General features: G+C 38.5%; 1 protein-coding gene across 2 annotated transcripts in view; it reads left to right on the top strand.

The window, feature by feature from the left end:
- LOC149220199 (serine/threonine-protein kinase STY46-like) overlaps nucleotides 1-20,952 on the top strand; it is a 432,848-nt gene extending 411,896 nt beyond the window's left edge. Inside the window, exons 15-16 of one of the 2 annotated variants that reach the window (XM_089384695.1) lie at nucleotides 20,416-20,562; nucleotides 20,754-20,952. In XM_089384695.1, coding sequence (XP_089240821.1) covers nucleotides 20,416-20,562; nucleotides 20,754-20,861 — 255 coding nt within the window. In that variant the 3' untranslated portion in view covers nucleotides 20,862-20,952. Of the gene's footprint in view, nucleotides 1-20,415; nucleotides 20,563-20,639 lie in introns of both variants that reach the window. The other variant, XM_089384696.1, reaches the window with a different exon arrangement.
- Nucleotides 20,953-22,682: the final 1,730 nt, after the last annotated feature.

Genomic DNA, 22,682 nt, shown 5'->3' with positions numbered 1-22,682 from the left:
TCATAACAGTGAGACCTAAAGCAGTGCTTTCCGATCTCAACCTCAGCAATATAAGGCTTCAGCAACTAGTGCATGGCAATGATGAAAACTCTCTGCAATGTAAACTCTAGATATCATATGGAACAATTAGCAATAGCATAACACTTCCTCAATTCATCAGGCAACATAGCAGACTCATGTTACTAGCCATGAAACACTTTTCTTTTTCTACTGCCAAACTTAGATATACCATAGAGGAAGATGCCACTGATTTCCCTTCTGTTGCCACTGTGTATGCTCCAGGCAGTCCTCAAGTCTGTCCTTGAATTCTGCGACAAAGATCACTAAATTGTACCTCAAGTCTGATTGATATGATGCCACGAATGGATGGATTTATTTCTTGGAATAAATCTCAGAAGGGGAGCCGAAAATAGGCCTGAGGATGGGGGCAAGGATAGCTTCAGATATGGTCAGTTTTTGCCTTGGATTAGTCGTAGACCAGGCCTTCAAACAAGCTGTAAAAAGCCCTTAAACAACCCTCTGATCAGACTTAGAAATAAACAGCTGTAAATCCAGCCTCAATGCTGCCAGAAACGCCTCGGAAAATATCCAAGATGACCCACAGAGAAGGCCTCAGTATGGCTGAAGACTTTACCTCAGAAAGCCCTAGAACGGTGTCAGGATTTAGCTGAGAACAGGCCGAAAAAAGGCCTCAGAAATTCAGAATTGACCTGCCTTAAGGGTTGAAATAAAGCCTCAGGAAGGTATGTGAATAAGCCTCAGAACATATGTGAAATAGGCCTCAGAATGTGCCACAAGAAGGCCGAAAGTGCCTCAGAACAGGCCTTAAACTTTGTCTTTGTCTCGACTCTCAACAAATAACCACAAAAAGAAAGTGTAAAAATTGAAAACCAAAAACCCTTGAACTTTTGTCTCTTCTTCAAATAAGCATGACTATCCTAGCCTCAAGAAACCTCAGACAATTTTGCTAATAATAATGCATAAGTGTTGAAGTTTTGTAGCTGCGGTCAGTCTTCAAAAATAATGAGAAATGACAAATATTAATTGGATTCCAAGTCGGCTTCAAAAAGGACAAAATTTTGAATTTTAAACCAAAACATAAGGTTGGCTCCAAGTCAGCCTAGCCCCAAGGCACGACCATTCGGGCCCCTTTTTATCGCTATATAAATGCCATTAGGCCTCCAAACGCACATTCGGATCACCATCTCTATAAACTTTGTTCTCACGTGGAAACAAAAGAAGGATGAAAATCTGAGGAAGAAGAAGGACGAATTCTCTGTTTCAGAGAGGGCCGAAATTTCAGCAAGGTAAATTTTGTCTTTGTTTGACCAGCTCTGACCTGGGTTTGATTTCTGGGTAAATTGATTTGTTTTTGACTGAAAAAGGTTGGATGTATTCCTTGTTGAATGGACAAATTTCTCTAAGAATGGTTGCTGGGTTTTTCCCCTGCTTTAGGGTTTTCCTAGGTTAATTCTGTGTCTCCTTTTGTTTGGTTGTCTCTTCATGTTCCTATTGTTTCTATTGTCGATTTTTGAAGATTTTCTATGCATAATTGCTTAATGTTGAATATGTGATGAATAAGCTAAATAAACATTGGAAGTAATTACCAATTAAAGGAAATCATGTAAAATTCAACAATAAGAATAATTGACTTGAAGGAGAACTGAACTCTTAATTTATAGAGAAAGGCAAGTTCTAGAATAGAGCCGACCTGCCCTAGAAATTCTCCAAAAATAGGGAGCCGACCCGAGCAAAAGGACAAATAAATTCCAAAAATTGAATTCTTTAAGGAGGCCGACCTATAACCATGTTTTGAAGTTGAATTCTCCACAATTATTTTTCTCCTTTTAAGACTGATTTGATTAATTCAGGGCCAACAAAATTAATAAATGTTTTCTTGAATTATTAATGACAAAAATTATCAATCAAGAAGTTTCCTTAAATCATTTATTTTGGGGCACCTTGACCACACAATTGGGGCTCCAACATTGATGAAGCATATCTCCTCAACAGTGAGGAGTTATGTGGCATGCCACCTACTGGTGGAAACAACACGACAAGGACAATCAAATGATGATGATTGTAATAACCTTTTCGGGATATTTTGTAGATTTTGCAGAAAACTAATTCAACCAAAATTTCTTCATAAGATTACCATTCGATTTACAGAAGATTGCCATGTAAAATAGAACAAGAGAATGCATACAATTCAATCATACAATGAGCAGAAATAATCTCAGCGTCTATTATAATATATAACTGGGGTTTTACATGCTGAAATAACAAAATAGCTGATATAGCTGAGATAGAACTAGCCTCAAGGATCTGCTCCAATGTTGCACGGACCCTCCACCAAAACTGAACTGAACTGCCACTGCTAAACTCTCCTGTGAATTCTTGATGAATTCACCAAGGGGAGATGGGTACTCGCCCGATCTCACTAAATTGCCCGAGGGTTTCCGTGCTGGGGCTACCAAGGATGTAGAGAACCGGGTTCCCAACCTCTCATACAAGAAGAAATATCAAATCCAAGATGTCCTCTAATGGCCTCCTCCTCTTCTTTTTATAGATTTGATGGACCCCTCTAAAAGCTCCTGTTTTATTATTATTTTAATCATTTAGCACATTTCCCTTGATTAAAATATTCTCTTTTAATGTGGGAAAATGGTAACTTGACCACCATGCTTCCTCAAGCCACCAAAAGTCACTTCTAGCCATCCCATCCTATAGATATTCTCGTTCTGATTCCAACGAGCTATTATACCAGGGTGTTCTGCCAAATATTCCTCCCGAAATACCACCTAAATTGTAATTAATGGAGTCAAGCCCATTAGTAACTCAGTTTTTTGAAATTTGTCAGAATGCTACGAAATGAAAGGCAAACTGTGCGGATGATGGAATATACCAAGGGAATGCCATCAGACCTCATAAAAACTCCTCAAAACCCCATGAAACACCTCCTGAAGCTCCTGTGACCTGTCTGCCCCAGCCCTGAAAATCCATCCTAACCATGTCATGAGGAACACCATAAAAAGGAACATTACAAGTCCTCCCGCCTCAAGATTGCTTGCCCTCAAGCAATCCAAACCTTTGGACCAATCTGGTGGCCCAACGCAACTAAGGCCCAATGCTCGAATCCCATACGAACCACTGGGTGATGCTCTGCCTCTGTATGAACCCACCATGAACAGACCCCTCAATGCCCAGATCTTAGACTAATCTCTAATTGAACCTATCATCAACAAATCCTCTTGGATCCCAATGCGACCAAGAATAAGCATCAATGCTCCACGGCCCTTGTGGTGCTATAGCTCTAACTGTGAATGCTGCCCCACCAACTGTGTACCAACTCATCACCTCTCTCCAGTCCAACCCCTGACTCAATCCAATGCTAATCCTGCTCAATGTTGCACGAAGCGGGAGCGAAGCGGAAGCGGAAGCGGGAGCGCGGAAGCGGGAGCGCGGAAGCGTCATTTTCCAAAAATCTAGGAAGCGAAGCGTCCGCGGAAGCGTCTGCTATATATATATATATATTTATATTTTTTTGCATTTATACTCAAAACAAACATCCCAAATACCAAATTAATTGTAGAAGACATGAAAACATGCATATTTTTGCATAAATCAAGATAGATATGGCATCCATGATTCCATTGTAGTTACTAGTATGTACAACAATCATCTATATTCTAGCTATTACAAACATACATCAAATTTTTAAGCATATTATAAAACATAAAACATTTAAGCATATTATAAAACATAAAACATAGAACATATTATGATTTATCTAGCAAGTGAGCAACTGTCAACATTTGTCATGTCCAAAATTCAAATAATAATGTTTACAAAATATGTCACTTGGTCACCGCCAAGCCAAAAAGGTTCAAAATTCAAATTCACAAGTCTACAAGTCTAATGAGTAATCTATGACAAAAAGTAGTAGATTGTGAATATATCTACTAATCTCTCCTCCTTCCACCACGAATAGAACGTGGACAACCCTTCCTCCTCATCATACATTGGGTCACTACTATTAGGACCATCACCAATGTCCTCTTCTGTTTCTTCCCTTCTATTCTTCACCCTTGCCATCATTAAAACCAAGAGTGGAATGATACATAGAAGCCAAAAGAACACCATCTTGGAATATGGATATAGGTGGTGGACAACCTGTAAATAAAGGAGCAAGTAGAAACAATGGGAAAGAGTAGGAGAGGGAGGAGAAAAATACAAATTTTTTTTCAAAAAAACAAGGGAGTTTGGGGTTTGAACTTACCTCTTTAGCTCTTGTAGATGAAGTCCTCCAAGCTCTTGCTCCAAGCTCCTCCTCCTTCTCCTAGCTCCTCCTTCTTCACTCCTCCAAGCTCTCCTCTCTTCTCCTCTCCTTTCCTCTCTTCTCTTCTCCTCTCCTCTCTTCTCTTCTCCAACTCTCATAAACTCAAAGTGAGAAAATGAGGAATGAATGGGGGCTTTATTCTTTTCATTCCTCACCCTAAACTCACCCTAACCCACCCCCTCAATGCTAACTTAAGTTAACTTTAAAAAAAAATTAAAAAAAATGATGTATTTTTCCCTTGCCCGCGCGGTTTTGGAGGAAGCGCTCTGAAGCGCTGCGTGAAGCGCACGCTTCCGGGCCCGAAGCGTGGCGCTTCGGAGGCCCGAAGCGCCATCCGAAGCGCGCTTCGGGGCCCACGCTTCCTAAAATCCAGGAAGCGCTTTAAAAAATCCGAATCGCGCTTCGCAGTTTTTGGAATCGCGCTTCCTGGGGCGCTTCCGGAACGCTTCCGTACGGAGCGCGATTCCGGCCTAGGATCCGGGGGGGGGGGCGCTTCCTGCAACGTTGATCCTGCTCTCCTGATGCCGGGGTGGAATGTTGAAGAGTTTTCGACCTGTATCCCACTACCAACTGGAGCATGTAGTCTCTGACATGTTTGGGGGTCTCCGCTCTACTACGCTCTTGACTAAGGATATCACACCATCAATAGGATACCAACTCATGATCTCTCGCCAATCCATCATGCAGAAAGGATCGGATGCATACGCACTTGTATATGTGATAAGTCCCCTATGCTGCATCGTGGCCCACTCACGCAACTCCACCTGGTCAGTGAACAATATCCATTGAGAAAACCCTGCCTCTCTCCTTGTAATGGGTACAAGTGGCCAAATTGTGCTGCAAGCCTTGTCCATGTACTCTTGGAGAGGACTACTCCTTGAAAGTACTGCAACTTTGCCAGCTACCTGTGCAAGCACTTGCACCTCATCAGTGGGTCGGCCCAAAGATGGATGCACCACCATATAAAAAAGATCCACCCTCATCTGGCTCGAAACTCCATGCTCCTCCAGTCTACCAACCTCATGCAAAGCTATCTCGTCAAACCCTTGCACCTCCTGAGGACATGTGTTTGCAAATACTACCACCCTGCGAGTTGTTCGTACATTTGCCTGCTCCTCATCAATGGTTGTCCCCAACGATGGCTGTTCATCCTCCTCCATCATGACCTCATCATGCATACTGTGCATATCATCATCCTCAGCTGACTCATGCTCCACCATATGCTGCTCCTGTTGAATCATCACTAGTGACTCATCATCCTAAATGTCTCCCATAGGGCCCACTGATTGCTCACCATAAACACTGGAATATAGATATGGCCTGCTGTCAACAAATCCACATGACTGCTCATGCTCCCCAAAGGCACCATCGTATGACCCCATGGACTCATCCAAAGAAGAGTCGTCATCCTGAAAGACAAAAGGAATATCTTCCTATACCATCTCCTCTGCATCTCTTAAGCATGAGTGGTCAAGTCCCCAAGGTTCCTTGCAGATGAAGCAAATACCCTTCCTCCTCAGCTCATTCTTGCTGCATGGTTGGTCACCATAAATCCACCGCAACTCCTCCTGGGTCAACCGTCTCCTGAACAGTCCAATGTTCTGCTCAACTAACCTTTCGGCTAGTTTATAGGTAGCAGGTGAAACCAACTGTTCCTCCCTCCAAATAGCCAACAACTTAGACTGCAACCTCCTGCAAATGGCATCATGGCCTCCCATACATGAGGATAGGATGGACTACATGTGTGTTATGACTGTATCAGGATGATGTTTCCTAATGCTGAAGAAGCATTGGAACATCTGTAGGATCAAATCGTCACACTCCAGCTCAAACATGAGGTCATAAGATCTAACCAAGGCCATGACTTCTAGAATCTCTAGTCTTTTCCCAAATATAAGGCCCTCACTGTTATCCAAATCCGATTCAACTGATTTTTTTTTTGAAATCGACTATTTTTTCACAAAGAATCCAGATCTGCAATTAGATTTTACAGATCTTGCACCAAAATGTACAGATCTGATCTGCAAACTCGTCGCCCACGAAATCCTGCAAAAATAAAAAAAAAAATCTCCACTTTTTTGCCCAAGAAAGTGCTCTAATACCACTTGTTATAGATCTAACCCAGAAATATAGAAATAAACCCAAGAATAACAAGATAGAATATAGATAAATGCTTCACTTTATTAATATCAAACCCTTACAGCTCCGATACCACTTGTTATAGCTCTGAAACCACTTGTTATAGCTCTGATACCACTTGTTATAGCTTTGATACCACTTGTTATAGATCTAACCCAGAAATATTATAGATTTGATATAAAAATATAAGATAATGCAAATAAACTCAGAAATAATATGAAATGATTATTTATTGATCAAAACCCTTAAGGTAGGGCAACACCATACATTCACTCCTTAAGGAAGGAGAGCACTCCACAAGCCATACGCCTGTTCATACAATAATCCTTGACTATTCTCTCCATGTGGAGTCTCTAGCCTCTATATAGGCCTTATACATACAATACCATGGGTCATTACCATGGTTCCCTCATACCATCAACTAATACCATGGGTCCATTACATTATTACTAACTACTTGTGGTCCCTTACATGATATGGGTTAACCACCTTATTTATTACTATGGCCCATCCCATTATTACATTATTACCTTGGGTACCTCCCTTGGTACCCCATATTATCCCCCCTAGGTATATAACATCACCACTATCAGTCTGAAGACTCTTCTCATAAGGCCGTCACTGTAAGGAGGTATAGGTGCGGTCAACATCATGATACTACTAAGACAAGAAGCAACTGGAAGTTTGACCCCTACACAAGGATGCTCCAAAAATTTGTGTTGTGTGAGAGCAAGCATGGTTGGTTTTAAAGCCCAAACAAAGCTCTTCCCATCTAACTGATGCACATTGGAGAGCACTGAAGCAAGTTCTTTTAGTTTGAGAAGGGCTCTTGTTGTAACCCACATGCACCTTAAATCTGTTCCAAGTGCATAAATTTTGTATCCTAAATCATGTTCTTTCTGTGGTTGCTCTTGTTTTAGCATAGAAAGTATCCCTTTGGAAAAAGTTATGTTGATTGTTGCTGTTAATTTATTAAGGGAATTGATGAAGGTCTTATCCATGTTTTAGTTGAAGAATGACAAGTACATCAAGCTAACTCAAACAAGACTTTGACTTAGAGCTTAACAAAAGTACATACTAATATGACCAGCTAACTCAATACAACCTCTCTCTCTGCTTATTAATAGACACATCTCATCAAACTCTAGACACCACAAACTGACAAACAGTTCAACACTCTGGCTCATACATTTGGTATCAAGACAGACTCAGCCATGATAACAATAGCATACATGCTCTCATCAATGATATCAATAGTCCCAAGGAGGCTCAACTCATCTCACTGACAACAACATGCATGACCATTACAAAACCAACAAGAGACCTCACTGTCAACTGCTACAACAATAATAAGTATGCTTAATGATATACTCCTTGACACTTATCTGACTTAAACAGCTAGCATAAATCTCTTAGCTTTTCACACAGCCAGAAAATACATAAAATCAAGACTTAGATCCAAGTATTAAACTCAGCCATGCAAAGCTACAACAGTATGATACCAAGCTGAAGCTTGAGTGCAAAATATACCAACTTAATAAATCAAAGCATGAACTTGAATATGATCGACCTTTTGATCTGTAAGTAACCTCTGAAGTCTCTGCTACATGTGCTCAGCGTCTCGACTCATTGCGTTGTTTGTCAAACCAATCTCTATTTACTGTTAATGCTCCAGAATTGACGCACTTGTTTCAGCACCAGGTCTGCTATATGCTTGAGAAAATCCACAGACCCTGGAAGTTCCCCGGCATAACAATCAAACCTCTGTTTTAAATTCTGTGGACAAAGGATGGATCATTTAATATATTGATAGATCGTATTCTCAAGGTAGCCCCGAGTCACTCCGTTTCCAGGATCAATCTTTGATATTGATGGAAGACTGAACCAAAAGAAGATGTTATTACACTCAATTGCACAGCCAGAGCACACCATGTACAAAGCCCACAAGTTTGACAATGGGCAGATTGACATTATACTAATGCCACGACTCAAGTGGAACGCATTTGATTCAATGACCAGCGTGACATTCTGTTTATGCACACAACCTGTTCAGATCATCACTCGAGATCATTCTGTCACCTATACTCGAGCTCTTCATTCTCAACAGATTGCTGCAATTTAGCACTCAAACTCTGTCAACGATCAGTCGTTGCACTTGGTCAACACCTCCACATACACCATGCATGCCATGAACAATCAATTTTAATTCAAATTTCCACTTTGACGTGCACATAATACTACACAGGTGTATTCAACGACCTCATGTTGAGTCAACGACTGAGAAATGTGGCTCAACTTGGCTCGATCATGTTAATATAAGCACTGTTTGCTGACAATGACAACCCATGCTCCCAACCTTCGACAGAGATCACGAGCTCACGAACACTCCACGCTTTGTTGATTAAACTCGTCCTTGAAGCTCGATCCAAAAGTCTGAGGAGATCAGCTCTGTGCAAATAAATGTCAGGCCAACGAAATTTGACGGCCCCCAATCGACAACTCGTTTGGCTTGTTCCCTGTGGCCCACAACACAAAACATCATCAACTAGATCACAATCTTCTTGTAGACGACAAATTCGATGCTTGGTCGGCTCAGTTATGGGCACAACACAGTTGGTTTTCTTGTTGATTTAGTCTCGGACTTTGACAAGTCATCTCCAGCGATACGTAGTCTCCTTCCACGAATTTATGACAGTCACTTCCCATTATGCCGTTTACCATCTATGCCACAGATCTCAGGAATGACCCGCCTAGATTAGATCACAATAGGCTCGATTTCTAATTTTTCTTAGATCAACCCTCTCTAAACCCGGCCTTGGCTGTGCGGAAAATTCACGTGGGCCCATTGGCTTGAATATTTGGCCTTACGCTTCTTGTTCCAGAACTTGATTCGGCTTATAACTTGGCCTAGGAATTTCGTTTACAATTGTGTTCGGCACGAGGGAAATGCAAGTCAACAAGATGAAATGGTCTCAACCCTTTAGGAGAGAGTACAAATTTGGCCGAGTGTAAGATAAATTCAACTTCTCCAATAATGCATCATTAATTCCTATAGAATTACTTCAGTGTTTAGAGAAATGATGCACAGCTGAAGCAACGCGAGCCAAAAAAAAATGATCGCTGACAAATTGAAATTAAACCCCAGATCACCTGCAATACAATATTATTCTGACATATATGTTATTTTTCACCACTTTTGAAAACAATCCACAAATCTACATTCTGCAATAATTCCTTAGGCTGGCAGGAAAACCAGCTCTGATACCACTGTAATATCCCTTTCGGGATATTTTGTAGATTTTGCAGAAAACTAATTGAACCGAAATTTCTTCATAAGATTACCATTCGATTTACAGAAGATTGCCATGTAAAATAGAACAAGAGAATGCATGCAATTCAATCATATAATGAGCGGAAATAATCTCAGCTTTTATTATAATATATAACTGGGGTTTTACATGATGAAATAACAAAATAGTTGACATCGCTGAGATAGAACTGGCCTCAAGGATCTGCTCCAATGCTGCATGGGCCCTCCACCAAAACTGAACTGAATTTCCACTGCTAAGCTTGTGAATTCTGGATGACTTCACCAAGGAGAGATAGGTACTTGCCCAATCTCACTAAATCGCCCGAGGGTTTCTGTCCTGGGGCTGCCACGGAAGTAGAGAACTGGGTTCCCAACCTCTCATACAAGAAGAAATATCAAATCCAAAATGTCCTCTAATGGCCTCCTCCTCCTCTTTTTATAGATTTGATGGACCCCTCTAGAAGCTCTTGTTTTATTATTATTTTAATCATTTAGCACATTTCCCTTAATTAAAATATTCTTTTTTAATGTGGGACAATGGTAAATTGGCGACCAAACTTCCTCAAGCCACCGAAAATCACTCCTAGCCTAAGTCACTTGACACGGGGATTCGGGATTCGTAGGATACAGGGATTCGAGTGTCAGATTCGGACACGTTGACCCCCCGGAACAGGACACGTAGGATTCGTTATATATTATTTTATTAATATATATATTAAAAATTAGATATTTCTTACACAAATTCTCATTAATGATACAAATACATTGATTTCAAACATAGATCTTCATCTAGATGTTAATTTTATTGTTTACAAAGTAAGTTAGTAACATTATAGCATGCATAGTACATACAAAATTCAAATATCTGCATAAACCCTCACAAACCTCATAAACCCTCCCAAACCCTCCCAAACCTCATAAACCTCCCTCCCTCATAAACCCTCACTTTTTTCAATTTTGGGATTCGAATCCCAAAATCAGGACACGATGTGTCCTAACGGGACACGACTGGGATTCAATGGTGTCCCATTAGGGCACGTGGTGTCCCATTTTTGGATTCGAATTCCCATCGAATCGTGTCGGATTCGTGGGATTCAGACACATGGCCTATTTTGGACGAATCCGGTTTCATAGCTCCTAGCCATCCCACCTATAGATATTCTCATTCTGATTCCAACGAGCTATTATACCAAGGTGTTTTGCCAAGGATTCCTCCCGAAATACCACCTTAAGCATAATTAATGGAGTCAGGTCCATTAATAACTCAATTTTTTGAAAGTTGTCGGAATGCAATGGAACGAAAGGAAAATTGTGCGGATGATGGAATATACCAAGCAAATGCCATCAGACCTCATAAAAACTTCTCAAAACCCCATGAAACACCTCTTGAAGCCCCTGGGCCCGCTGATGAAGTAAACCTACTCCTGTGACCTATCTGCCCCAGCCTTGAAAATCCATCCTAACCATGTCATGAGGAACACTAGAAAAAGGAACATTACAATGATCTTGCTTGCAAATACCAAGATCTTCTCATTCATCAAAAGTGGGGTATTGTGACCACACCACAAGAGCTTCTCATCCTTCCAAGATTTCTTGACTATTGGAGCTTCCAACTAATGCAATCCACGACGTATATTAAGAGTGTTCAAAGACTAATATCAACACCAATGACAACACCATTCAATAATCTCCCCCCTTGCCATTGATGGCAACACACATACTCCCCCTGTGATTATTGCTCCTGCTGTTTTCGTGCTTCTAATCTTCCTCAACTAAAATCTCTCCCCATCAATGGAAAAGAGTAATTCCCCCTGATGAAGTAACTTCCTTTGTCATTCTACAATATTCCTTTCTCCCTTTGACTGCTTCTCTCCTCCGAACATGATATGCCTCTCACGACTTGCTGCAACTAATTCCACCTATCAATATGCATTATTGAAAAGATTTACCTCTATGACAATGAGTCCTTCAACAATTCTTCATTCTTGAAAGTTTGTCCACGACTTTGCTTTCCAAATTTGCGACTTCACAAGCTGACTGATCTACCCATAACGTTGATCACTGTTATGACGACTTCTTCACATATGCCATCTGCCATTCCAAATCAACTTGCTGAAAGATAGATCTTCAAATATGCAACCACAGCTACTTATACTCCCCCTCTTCAACATTCATAGGACAAGTAGAATCATCTTCCTTTGAACCTGTAGAATCATCATGGTCTTGCAACTTTACAAATCCTATGAGCATGACCTCTAGATTTTTTTCATTCATTTGTTCTTCTTGCTTTTGTTTTCTTCTCCAAACCTTCTTGTATCTGATATTAGTATTTTCCTTCATCAAAGATTTCATCATGTATTTGAAATCAGGAGTTGTGTCCATAGTTATGGCATTTGAAGCATTCTTTATTATCCTTGAAAGACGAAGCAACTGTCATATGCTTTATGTTGATGAAGCCATTTGGATATATGTCTTGTGGTCCTGCAAACTTACTTCTATGGTTTTGATAATGATCTTGATAATCATCCCTGTCATAAGCTTTGCAATCCCTAGCCTTATGTCCAAAGTTAGTACATGAAAACAATAATCGTTAAACATACTAAGGTACCTGGATGAGATGTGTTGTCTTGACGATCTTCTGAAGATATTCTTCCTTGGAGGAGGCTCAGTCCTTTGTTGTTCCTTGTCCTTGATAACCTTAGCATAACTTCTTGGAGCAGCAACATTTTCAATCCTTTTCAGTTTTTCACTTCAATTTGGCTTTTGAGGGCTCTTGCTACCAAGCTTCTCTTCAATCTTGCTTTGTTGGGGCTTGGATCTTATGCGTTCACTACATGAAGTTTCACCTACTTCTTTTTACTTCATCTTCAAGCAAGTAATTTCTTCATCTTTCTCATTAATGATGTGATTCTTCCTTTCGACATCTTGCAATTTCTCCTTCTGCCATTTGTTGAGCATGTTTGTTGTTGATTTTTAGGATCTTCTAGTCTGCTAATTACTTGCATTGATTTCTTAATTAATCCTTCTTGTGACACATTCATCATTAAGCAATTATACATAGAAAATCACAACTGTAAAACAATAATGACAATAGGATCATGAAGAGATAGCCAATCACAAGAGACACAAAGTTTTACCCTGGGAAAACCCTAACTAGGGAAAAACCTAACAACCCTTTCTTAGAGAAATTGTCCAATTCAACAAGAGATACAAACTATTTTTCCTAGTCAAATAAAGTCAAGATGACGACAAAATCCAATGAGTCAAACGGTAAACCTAGTCAAACAAACCACATTTTCGGCCTCCTACGCTTCTTCTGAAATTTTGTCAACTCTGGTCAACATGGATGAATTTCAGCGTCCTGCAACTACCTCAGAAACTCTAGTCAACTACAGTCAAATTGCCCAAAAATCCTTGGTCAACATTGCCTAGAACTCGGTCAAATAGATCATAAAGAGGCTTGATCAACACAAGTCAAATTTTGATCTTCTTGATTCTCTTTCTCCTTCGCATGTGTGAATAGAAATCAGAAGATCTTAGGTGATCCGAATTGCTCTAAGTGATGAGGTTGAATGACAATATACAGTGGTTTGAGGTGCCCCAAAAGGTGTGTCCTTAAGCTGAGCCAACTTAACATTTGGAGGCAAATTCAAAATTCAAATCTTCCCTCTTTTATTTTGGATCCGACTTGAACACAAATTTGAATTTTTGCATCTTTTAAATTTGTGGGCTAATGTAATTGAAGAATACCAACCACAGTTACCAAAATTCAACACTCCCTCTTAGCTAGGGTGGTATTCGCCTTGACTTCTTCTGATGTTCTCTTGTTGGAAAATTTTCTTTATCCCAAGAAAAGGTTGAATGAGCTAGCTATGTTGATGTATCCATCCACTTCATGTTCTATTCTAGAACCACGTGGAAAGTATCTTGCATTAGCATCTGTAAAGGAATCTAGTCACCCACTAAACACTTCCCCTTTGCAAATGGAACTAGTCGCTCATTGGCCAAAGGCCTTATGGGGTTAATAAGACTTGTTCTAGATCTCCAATTATCCAAGTTGTCACCTAGAACCTAGTCAACACTTGTGACCTATGGTTAGGCAATTACCATTCTTGCATTCCAGTTGAATGGTAATATACTTGCCTAATGCTAAAGGCACTCACTCTACCCACTATCCAAGTACCTCTTGGCAATCTGGGGGAGCACTCTAGGCCTTGATGCTCTCTAGACCATTTTGGCACTCACTCCAACCACTAGCCAAGCACCTCTTGACAATATGGAGCACTTAGGACCTTGATGATCTCGGGACCATTCTCCCTAACCACATTACATGGCAACCTGGTCAGTACCTTTGACCTAGGGAGAATGTCTATCCTTGATGCTACAACATCAACACTCCCTTTAACCAAGGGAAGCATTCTCAATCACTCTAAGCTTGTCCCTAAAGTATACAAACTTCATCCTAGGTCAAAGGATTTGTTAGAACATCAACAGCCTGCTCGTCTATAGGAATGCATTAGAGCCTTACTGCTTCCTTTTGTACCATGTCCTAGATGTGGTGGTACCATGATCTTGATGTGCTTTGACCTGTCATTACAATCGTCTTTTGCACCTAATCAAACAATCCTACGAGTAGCTTCCAAGGCCACATTGCTTCACAACTTTCCAAACAAGTTGTAATATACTGTGTTTCAACAGTGTTGAGTGGGACAAATGTTTACTTCCTACTCATGCAGGATATCATAGTATATCCTAAACTGAAACAACATCCTGATGTGCTCTTCTTGTCTTCAGTACTTCCTTCCCAATTGGAATTTGTGAATCCATGTGCTTCACCATTTGAGACATATCTCAATCCATATCCAACTATACCATGTTGATACCTCAACACATGTTGTGCCACAACTACTTTCCAATCACCTTGATTAGGTGCTCCCTTTGACACTAAAACAAATCTTGTTGTGGAAATCTTGGTTGCTTCCTCTTCCACTGTTGCTTTCTAGTCACTGAAGCATATCTGTTGTCAGGCATGGTCCACTCATAGAAGGTATATTGCTCTTAGAGACTTCTTGTCTCTAAGCATCTAGTCTGACAATCTCAAACTCAATCTCATGATAGTCCATTATCCCAAATCTCTGAAGGATCTCAATAGTATACTTCCCTTGACCAAGGAAGTAATGCATCAAATCTAGATTATTTATCTCGAACTTAGAGGTCAACTCCCTCTAACACTAAAGCAGGGCTTGAATTTCCCTCTATCATGGAAGCAAATCCTCCTGCCACTGCTACTCCCTCTGTCACATGAGTCCTTCTGTTAGAAACAAGTCATATAATAACAAGATCAACCAAGACTCAATTCTGAGAATACCATGTTCGAGGTCTATACAAAGGTTTCTTAAGTTTGCAGGCATGAGATTCCTTCGCATGTACCTTAAAGCCCTGAGGTAGCTCTATGTACACTTCTTCCACAATCACTTCCTTAAGGAGAACGGTCTTTACATCCATCTGATGTAATCTCCAATCCATAACAAAAGTAATAGAAATACTAATTCTAACATAAGTGTGCCTAACAACTGGAGCAAATCTCCTTATGGTCCTCTTCCTCTTTTTCTGGGAGAATCCTCACAAGTCTTGCTTTGTATTTCCTTTTGTTGCTATCTATTACATACTTCATCTTGTAGATCCACTTGGAAGTCACCACTGACTTCCCTTCGGCATAATTTCTTCCATCATGGCATTCTTCAAACTCGCTGGCATGCTTGCTCCTTCTAAATGAGGAGCTCTTCTGGTCACCAGTACAATTTTTTGCTCTTGAACACAAATCACTCTAGCTGAGTTTATGCGTGATCCTAGAAGAATCCTCTTGCGACATACTTTGCTTCATTCTTCCAATGCTTTCATCTACTATCAGGGCCTTGGCAGCGTTCATAATGTACTTGTGACCCTCACTAGGAGGTCATGGAAGAAACAATTATAACCCAACAAGAGAAACAAAGACAAGAGGCTAACTTAATAATAAAGTAATAAAGCAATAATCAAGGAAGAAAGATATAAAGTACTTATCTTTTGATCTAAGGATTGTAGGGATTTTGTCAGCTCCTTCTCAATCCTCTCCTTGTAGAAATCCATCTGCAAGACCATCATCCTCTCCTCATTATCAGCAAGTTGTTTTCTTTTTCTTTCTTGCATGTGTTAAACTTTCTTAGGGCTATATTGTTCTTGGTTTTATATAATTGCATTTCATCATTTACATATTGAATTCACCTCACAACTCATAACATTATTTAGATTTACCCAATGTTTTAAAAATAGGAATCAGTGACCGAACCGGTCCACCTAATGAACCGGGTTTTGAACCGGGATTGGTCAGGTCTAAACGAACCGGCTTAAAAAAATACATTAAATGGTTAATTTTTAATGAAAAAACTATTTTTAAGATTTAAAACCATGATTCCATGCCAACAGGAACAAAATATGCAAGGCTTTCTCATCTATATACCATGTAAAGGTGAATATATCAAAATGGTATCGAGTGCAATACATATCCGCAACAAAATACATAATCATTGAGGCTCTAAATGGCCTCTAGAGTCTAAAAACAATGCTCTAAGCTATGGGGTCACTGAACTACTACAAGTCTACATATCAGTGATCAACATCATGATCACTCCTCATCATGATCAAACTCATCACCACTACTAGACAAGAGATCATCAGCATGGCTACATAAATAATATGTCTCCGAGTTTGAGGACTCCTAAAACTCCTCTACAACTTTAGTACTAGTAGAAAAAATAGACATCAAAACTACAAATCACTGATCAACATGGTCACTCATGGATCTCATCATTTATTCAACGCTACTAGAAATACATAAACATCATCAACAAGAGATACATAAACATCATCTAGCTCAAAGTCTTCAAACTTGGATTGCTCAACCTTATAACATGATAGAAATTGAAAAGGTTTCACATGCCTAACCAATGATTTTGGTTTGAGTGAAGGGTTCATCTCCTCAAACTTATAATGTGGTAGAAAAATATTAGCATGCCTAACCAGTTGTTTTCCTTTGAGTGAAGGGTGCATTCTTGTTAAGGCCATGGTAGAGGAGTTCAACAATCAATACCACCAACATCAACAAAGTTCAACAATCAATGCCACCACTATCAAGGTTCTTAAAGGGCTTCATGTTCTTGATCAAATGCCAATCTCATACCCTCGTGCATGATAGAATCAAATGGAAACATTGCAAACCCTCAAACCATGAAATCCTGAAAACCAATAAGTTTGCTGAATTTTGAGTGCAATCTAAAATTCTAGTTTCTCCATATGAAATCCAATGAGGTCGAAACCACTCTCAAACATCCTGAGTCATTTCATGGTAATGTTAAGGAAATGTCACTTTTACTTTAAGAATTTAACATTACTATTGATTGCCAACATTGTTAAGGTTGAGATGTGCTAGGAAAATGAGAGGGTAGGCACGTTTTTCTTCGAGGGACTATTTTTGGAGGAAAGCAACCCCAAATTTCCCTAAAAAAAGCTTCAAAATTCACAAAAATGCGTTCTGTGGGGTTTATAGTTACCCTGGCAATAAACCAGTCAGTTTGGGACGGAACCAGCTAGTTTGACCACAAACCGGCCGGTTAGGACTGGTTTGTCCACTTTTTTGGCGAAATGGAGGGTCAAACCGGTTTTTCTGCCGATTTGACCCGATGGGCTAGCTAACCGGCCAGTTTGACTGGCTACTAGTTCAGACGGCCGGTTTTTAAAACACTAGATTTACCACATTATTCAACAACATATGGAATTATATAGAATTAACAATATCATCATCAATGCAATGGAACATAAAGGAACAATAGAAGAAAATTTTTCACACAGAGACACCAAGATTGGTCGAAGACCACGGAGAAACCCACAACAGGGAAAACCCTTTCAAATTCTTCTTCTTATTAGATTGTCATTGAATGATTCAACAAAAGAGAGTACAATGATCCATTCCTTTATCCACAAGTTTATCTAGCAAGAATTAACTAAACCATATCCAATAGATGAACCCAACATTACTCATAATCACAACCCTGACTTAGAAGCCTACAGTGAATTGTCAAACTCTACTGTCAACTAACGAAATCTATGGTCACCTTCAAAATTCAAACCCTAGCTTCCAATCGCACGCAGAGAGTGATGAGCGTGCAATTGAAGTGCTACATCCGCACACATGAGCCTGCGTGCCTACGGTTGCAACTGAAATTTGCCTGAAGCACGCCTACGGCTAGAAACCAAAACCCTAAACACGTGTGAGCTTCGGACCCTGCAATCTCGAACATGTACAAACCAATCTCCGTGACCCAGCCTTAGACCTATGCAAGCCAAACCCAAAGAAAGAAGAATGATCATGATGATGATGATGTCCAAATGAGGGTCACTTTACTTGTATTTATAGCCATCCATGGGTGTCCAATTTCTCTTTTGGATCAACCTATCCTTTTGTGCACATGTGGGATTCAATTCAAAAATACACTTTCCCTTGTCCAAATTGAGCACTTCAACAGTCAAAATTGGTCCTCTTAGAAAGACGAGTCATGGGTTTGGTACTACCCTAGATATGGCTACTAGCGGATGTTGATGGTAGATGATGATGCTAATCTTGATGATGATTTGAGATAACCTTTTCTTAGAGAAATTTGTCAACTTGAGAACACCTATGACAATGATTATGAATACCTCCCTAGTTAAGAGGGAGTGTTGAATTTGTAACTATGGTTGGTCTTCATAATGTATATTTGGTCACTTGATGTACTTGTATTTATTATTGTAAAGCATATTTTAAATGCTAGAGTCAAAAGAAAAATTTGTCTAGAGTCAAAGTCCCATTGCGACTTTTTAAAGAAGAAAATTTGAATTTTTGAATTGTAATTTTTTGCTCCAAAAGAAGTCAAGTCAGCCCTGGCAGAAGACTCATCCATTCGGCTAAGACATATCTCTATATAAAGACAATTCGACCTCCACTTGGGAAATTCGCATCTCTCGCACAAGTTAGTTTTTGGGCAAATAAGCGAAGGACAAGAAGGACGAATAAGACAAAGAAGAAGACGAATTGGCTCTCTTTCTCTCTCTCATCAACTCGCACGTGTGGACATCATCTCTCTCTCTAGGTTCTCATTTTTTATGGGTATTCTGTCGCAGGGGGGCCAAAATTATGGGCAACTGCTGGGGCCAAATTTTTGGGCAATTGGCAATTGCAAGGAGGTCGAAATTTCTAGGTCAGATCGGGGAGAACGAATTTCTAGATCAAATTGGGTGGCTTGACTTGGAGAGGAAGACCAGGTTTGACCATAGGTCTAGGTGTGTCTCTTGTTGATCAGAAGAATTGCTCTATTGAAAAGGTTGTTGGGTTTTTCCCCTTGGTGGGTTTTTCCAAGGTAAATCTTATCTCTCTTTGTGTATTGTGATCTCTATTGTTCTATTGTTCTTTATGGTTGAATTTTTGAAGTATAATTTGTTGAATGATATATTGGACTAAAAGTTAAAAAAAATCTACGTCAAAAATAATTATCAGTTTTTCAGAAACACTGTGCTAGCTTCTATTGCACTTAGAAAATCAATACGACCTTCATAAGGGAGTACGATTATTTCTTACCTTCTAGCTCAAAGCATCCTTGAATTGAACCTTTAGGCATAGTGAAGGGAAGGATATCACATACTATAATTTTTCTATATTTACTAGTAACTAAGTGGTTCAATAGTTCTAGAATTAAGGCAAGCTGTGAATGTGGGTCAATTAACATTTTTTTTTTAATCTATCAAAGTGGCCACTAAAAGAGGTTGGTGCTTGGGCAAATAGTTCTTGAAGGAATCTTATGACTTGCATGAAAAATATTGCTATTTTGATTATCCATTAGGCATTTATCATCAATGATACAATTATTGTAATCAAGTTTTATAATCAATAATTTGCTTAATCATGATGCTTTATATATTAATTACAATCAAGATCATATATATAAAGGATCACGATGTACATGTAAGAGTGGATTTGATGGTTGTTACTCATTGAGATATTGCCATCCTTAGAGGAAGTGTCACCTACCTCGGTAGCATCACAAGCATGATGCGATAGAATGGGCATGAGAATTAGATTGCAAAATCAAATGAACCATATTTGGACTCAACAACGTATATCCTCCAAACTAAATAATGGGAGAATAGATCAGTACTACTTACACGATTTGTCTTGAGCCTTCGAATTTGGAGACATGCAGTAAGATGTTAAAAACAACCACATGAGATGACTTTTGAAACAACAGTCAACATTCCTTAGGAATACTACCTACGACTCCCTTAAGCAATCGTACTATAAATGCAATGTTGTAAAGAAACAAATGTGAAGGCAAAAATTGTAAAAGAAAATACTAATTAGGGGGATACATTTGAGGTGAACAATTGCCTTTGAATATTTTACCTTGAAAAGTTGAATGAACAGTACTTAATCTAGTCTCTAACGCATTGATATATGCTAAGCAGGTTATGTTTTCTGTTGAGATTATAATTTTTTAATATTATATGAACATCTGTAGGTGTTATTATCAATAGCTCTCATATTTTGGTGTGTGATTAGGGTTTACGGCCTCCTATTCCTGAAAATACACACCCCACTGTAGAAAATTTATTGAGGAGATGCTGGGAGGCAGATCCTACCTTGCGACCAAGTTTTTCTGAGATAAGAATTATGCTTGAGGTTATGCACGAGGAAATTTTGCGAGAGGTATGCATCAGTTTATTACGTTTTTTATATTTTAACTTTCTGTTTTAATTCCTCAACCTCCCTTGTTTCCTTGGCAGGGAATGGATGGAGGGGAGAATAAAGACTAAGTGCTTAACTTCCTGTATATACAATTAACATCGATAGACTCATTTGAGATTTTGAGAAGTTTGAAAATTTTGCCTTTTATCCAGTGTTGTAGGTGGTTTTTGAGGCGGCACGGTGGGCTACTTTGGGGAATATATATAATTTTTTCTCAAGAATATCATTGTAAGGGTAGATGCAAAGTATGGGATTCATGACTTCATTTTTGAGCAATTATTTCTCTCTATGTCTATGACTTTTAAAGAACTGTTGTTGCGACGGTACTAATAAAAACTAGTATTTCCTCTATGTCCATCACTTCAGATAAAAATGGTTATCATATCACTAATATTGTTTCCTTAAAGTGAAAATACTATTGATATTAATAATAAACCTATTACTCTCTTGCTACATGAAAAACAATTATTCTATTTAATTTAAGCCATGGAAAATTTGAAAGTGTGAAGATATGAAAATTGTTCCCATAAAATTATGTCAATGGATGTAGTTGAAGGTACAAACATATGGATGAATAAAAACACATTCATGCTAGTAAGATCTACAAATAATTTTGTCAATAACACACTTTTTTGTTTAAATTTTCAAAATGCTTTGAGCCAACACATTTATTTATGATGATAGGTATGTTAAATTAACAAATGTCATGCTCTGAAAAATCATTGCAACTAAATATTTAATCAACAATATCAATTCAGCAAATGCCGTTTGTTTGGATTTCATTTAACTAGTAAATGGTGTTTTAATGAAAATGATGTGTGTATTATAACAGGTTTTTACTGAATACATAAATATATGCCGTGTTATGCGAGAAAAACACTACAATGAAATGGTCGATTGAGAAAATACAATTTGTTTAAGAGTTAAATTAATAAAAAAATGTTTTAATGAAAACATATTTTTTTTTTTACTTTTCTTTCATAAACTTAACATTAATAACATTAATATCATCTATTGCCTTTAAAATATCCTTACTAAATTCCTTGATAAATTTTTCCTTTTTAACCCAATCATCCTCACATTAATGTTATCTATTACTTTAAAAATATTCTTAATAGTTTCCTTCACAAGAAATCTTTTTTTCTATTTTTTACCATATTTACGATTGATACTTTTCAAATAAAATCCTTTATAATATATTATAATGGTTACATAATTTTATATAGAAAAAAAATGTTGTATAGACATTTGTATTTTACCATCCTAGTAATACTACTAATAGATCAAATGCAAAATGAATGCTATGAGGAAATCAAAAAAGCTTTCCTTGGGTTTTTTAATAAATAAAATACTTCTCATTTTATTAATATGTAAAGCCAATTTGTCTAAAGTGGTTGGATTTAATGGTGGAAAGTAAGGAGTTTTTCACTATTGGGCAAAGTTCAATTCTCATGAGGACCTAATCTGGAGCGATGGGGGCACCTTGAGGTAGTGGTTAAATGTATGGTTGCACCTAGAGAGATTATATTAAATAATCTCATGATATATGGACACATAATTGAATCAAAACCCACTCCATGTCCTTAAAAAAAAATCCCCCTTGGGAACAACGCGCTTGGTAAGACCATGTTATGTAAAGCTAAGTGAGTAATGAAAGACCCATGTCCAATCCCTAGAGCGACTATCATATATGTGTCTACATGGATGGGGTGGATAAGGTATAGTAGCGATCAAAATCGATCTCATGTCATGTGAATACAAGCTCAGCTTAGTTGCATATTCCTTTAGTAAAAAATTAAAAAAAACAAATAAACAAACAAACAAAAACAACTTGCATATATTTTCTATATAATAAAAATAAAATAAAGAAATAAACCAAATAACTAAATTTGCATGTGCTTTATATCCAAAAATAGTGATGTAAGGATATCCACCGCAATCGTAAAACTTGTAAGTCTTTATCAACATAGCAAATGTAAAATGGATACCATGCAGAGTCAAAATATAAATATTTGCCATAATTATAACATAGTCAAAATTGCAACATATTTAAATAAAAAATTATCAAATCTACTTCTTAA

The sequence above is a fragment of the Pinus tabuliformis genome, chromosome Q, assembly GCF_031772625.1.
Source record: "Pinus tabuliformis cultivar Carrire ecotype Pingquan chromosome Q, CPIR1, whole genome shotgun sequence".
NCBI classification, from domain to species: Eukaryota; Viridiplantae; Streptophyta; class Pinopsida; order Pinales; family Pinaceae; genus Pinus; species Pinus tabuliformis.
Note: the sequence above shows the minus strand (reverse complement) of the source record. Positions and strands in the feature narration are given on the sequence as shown.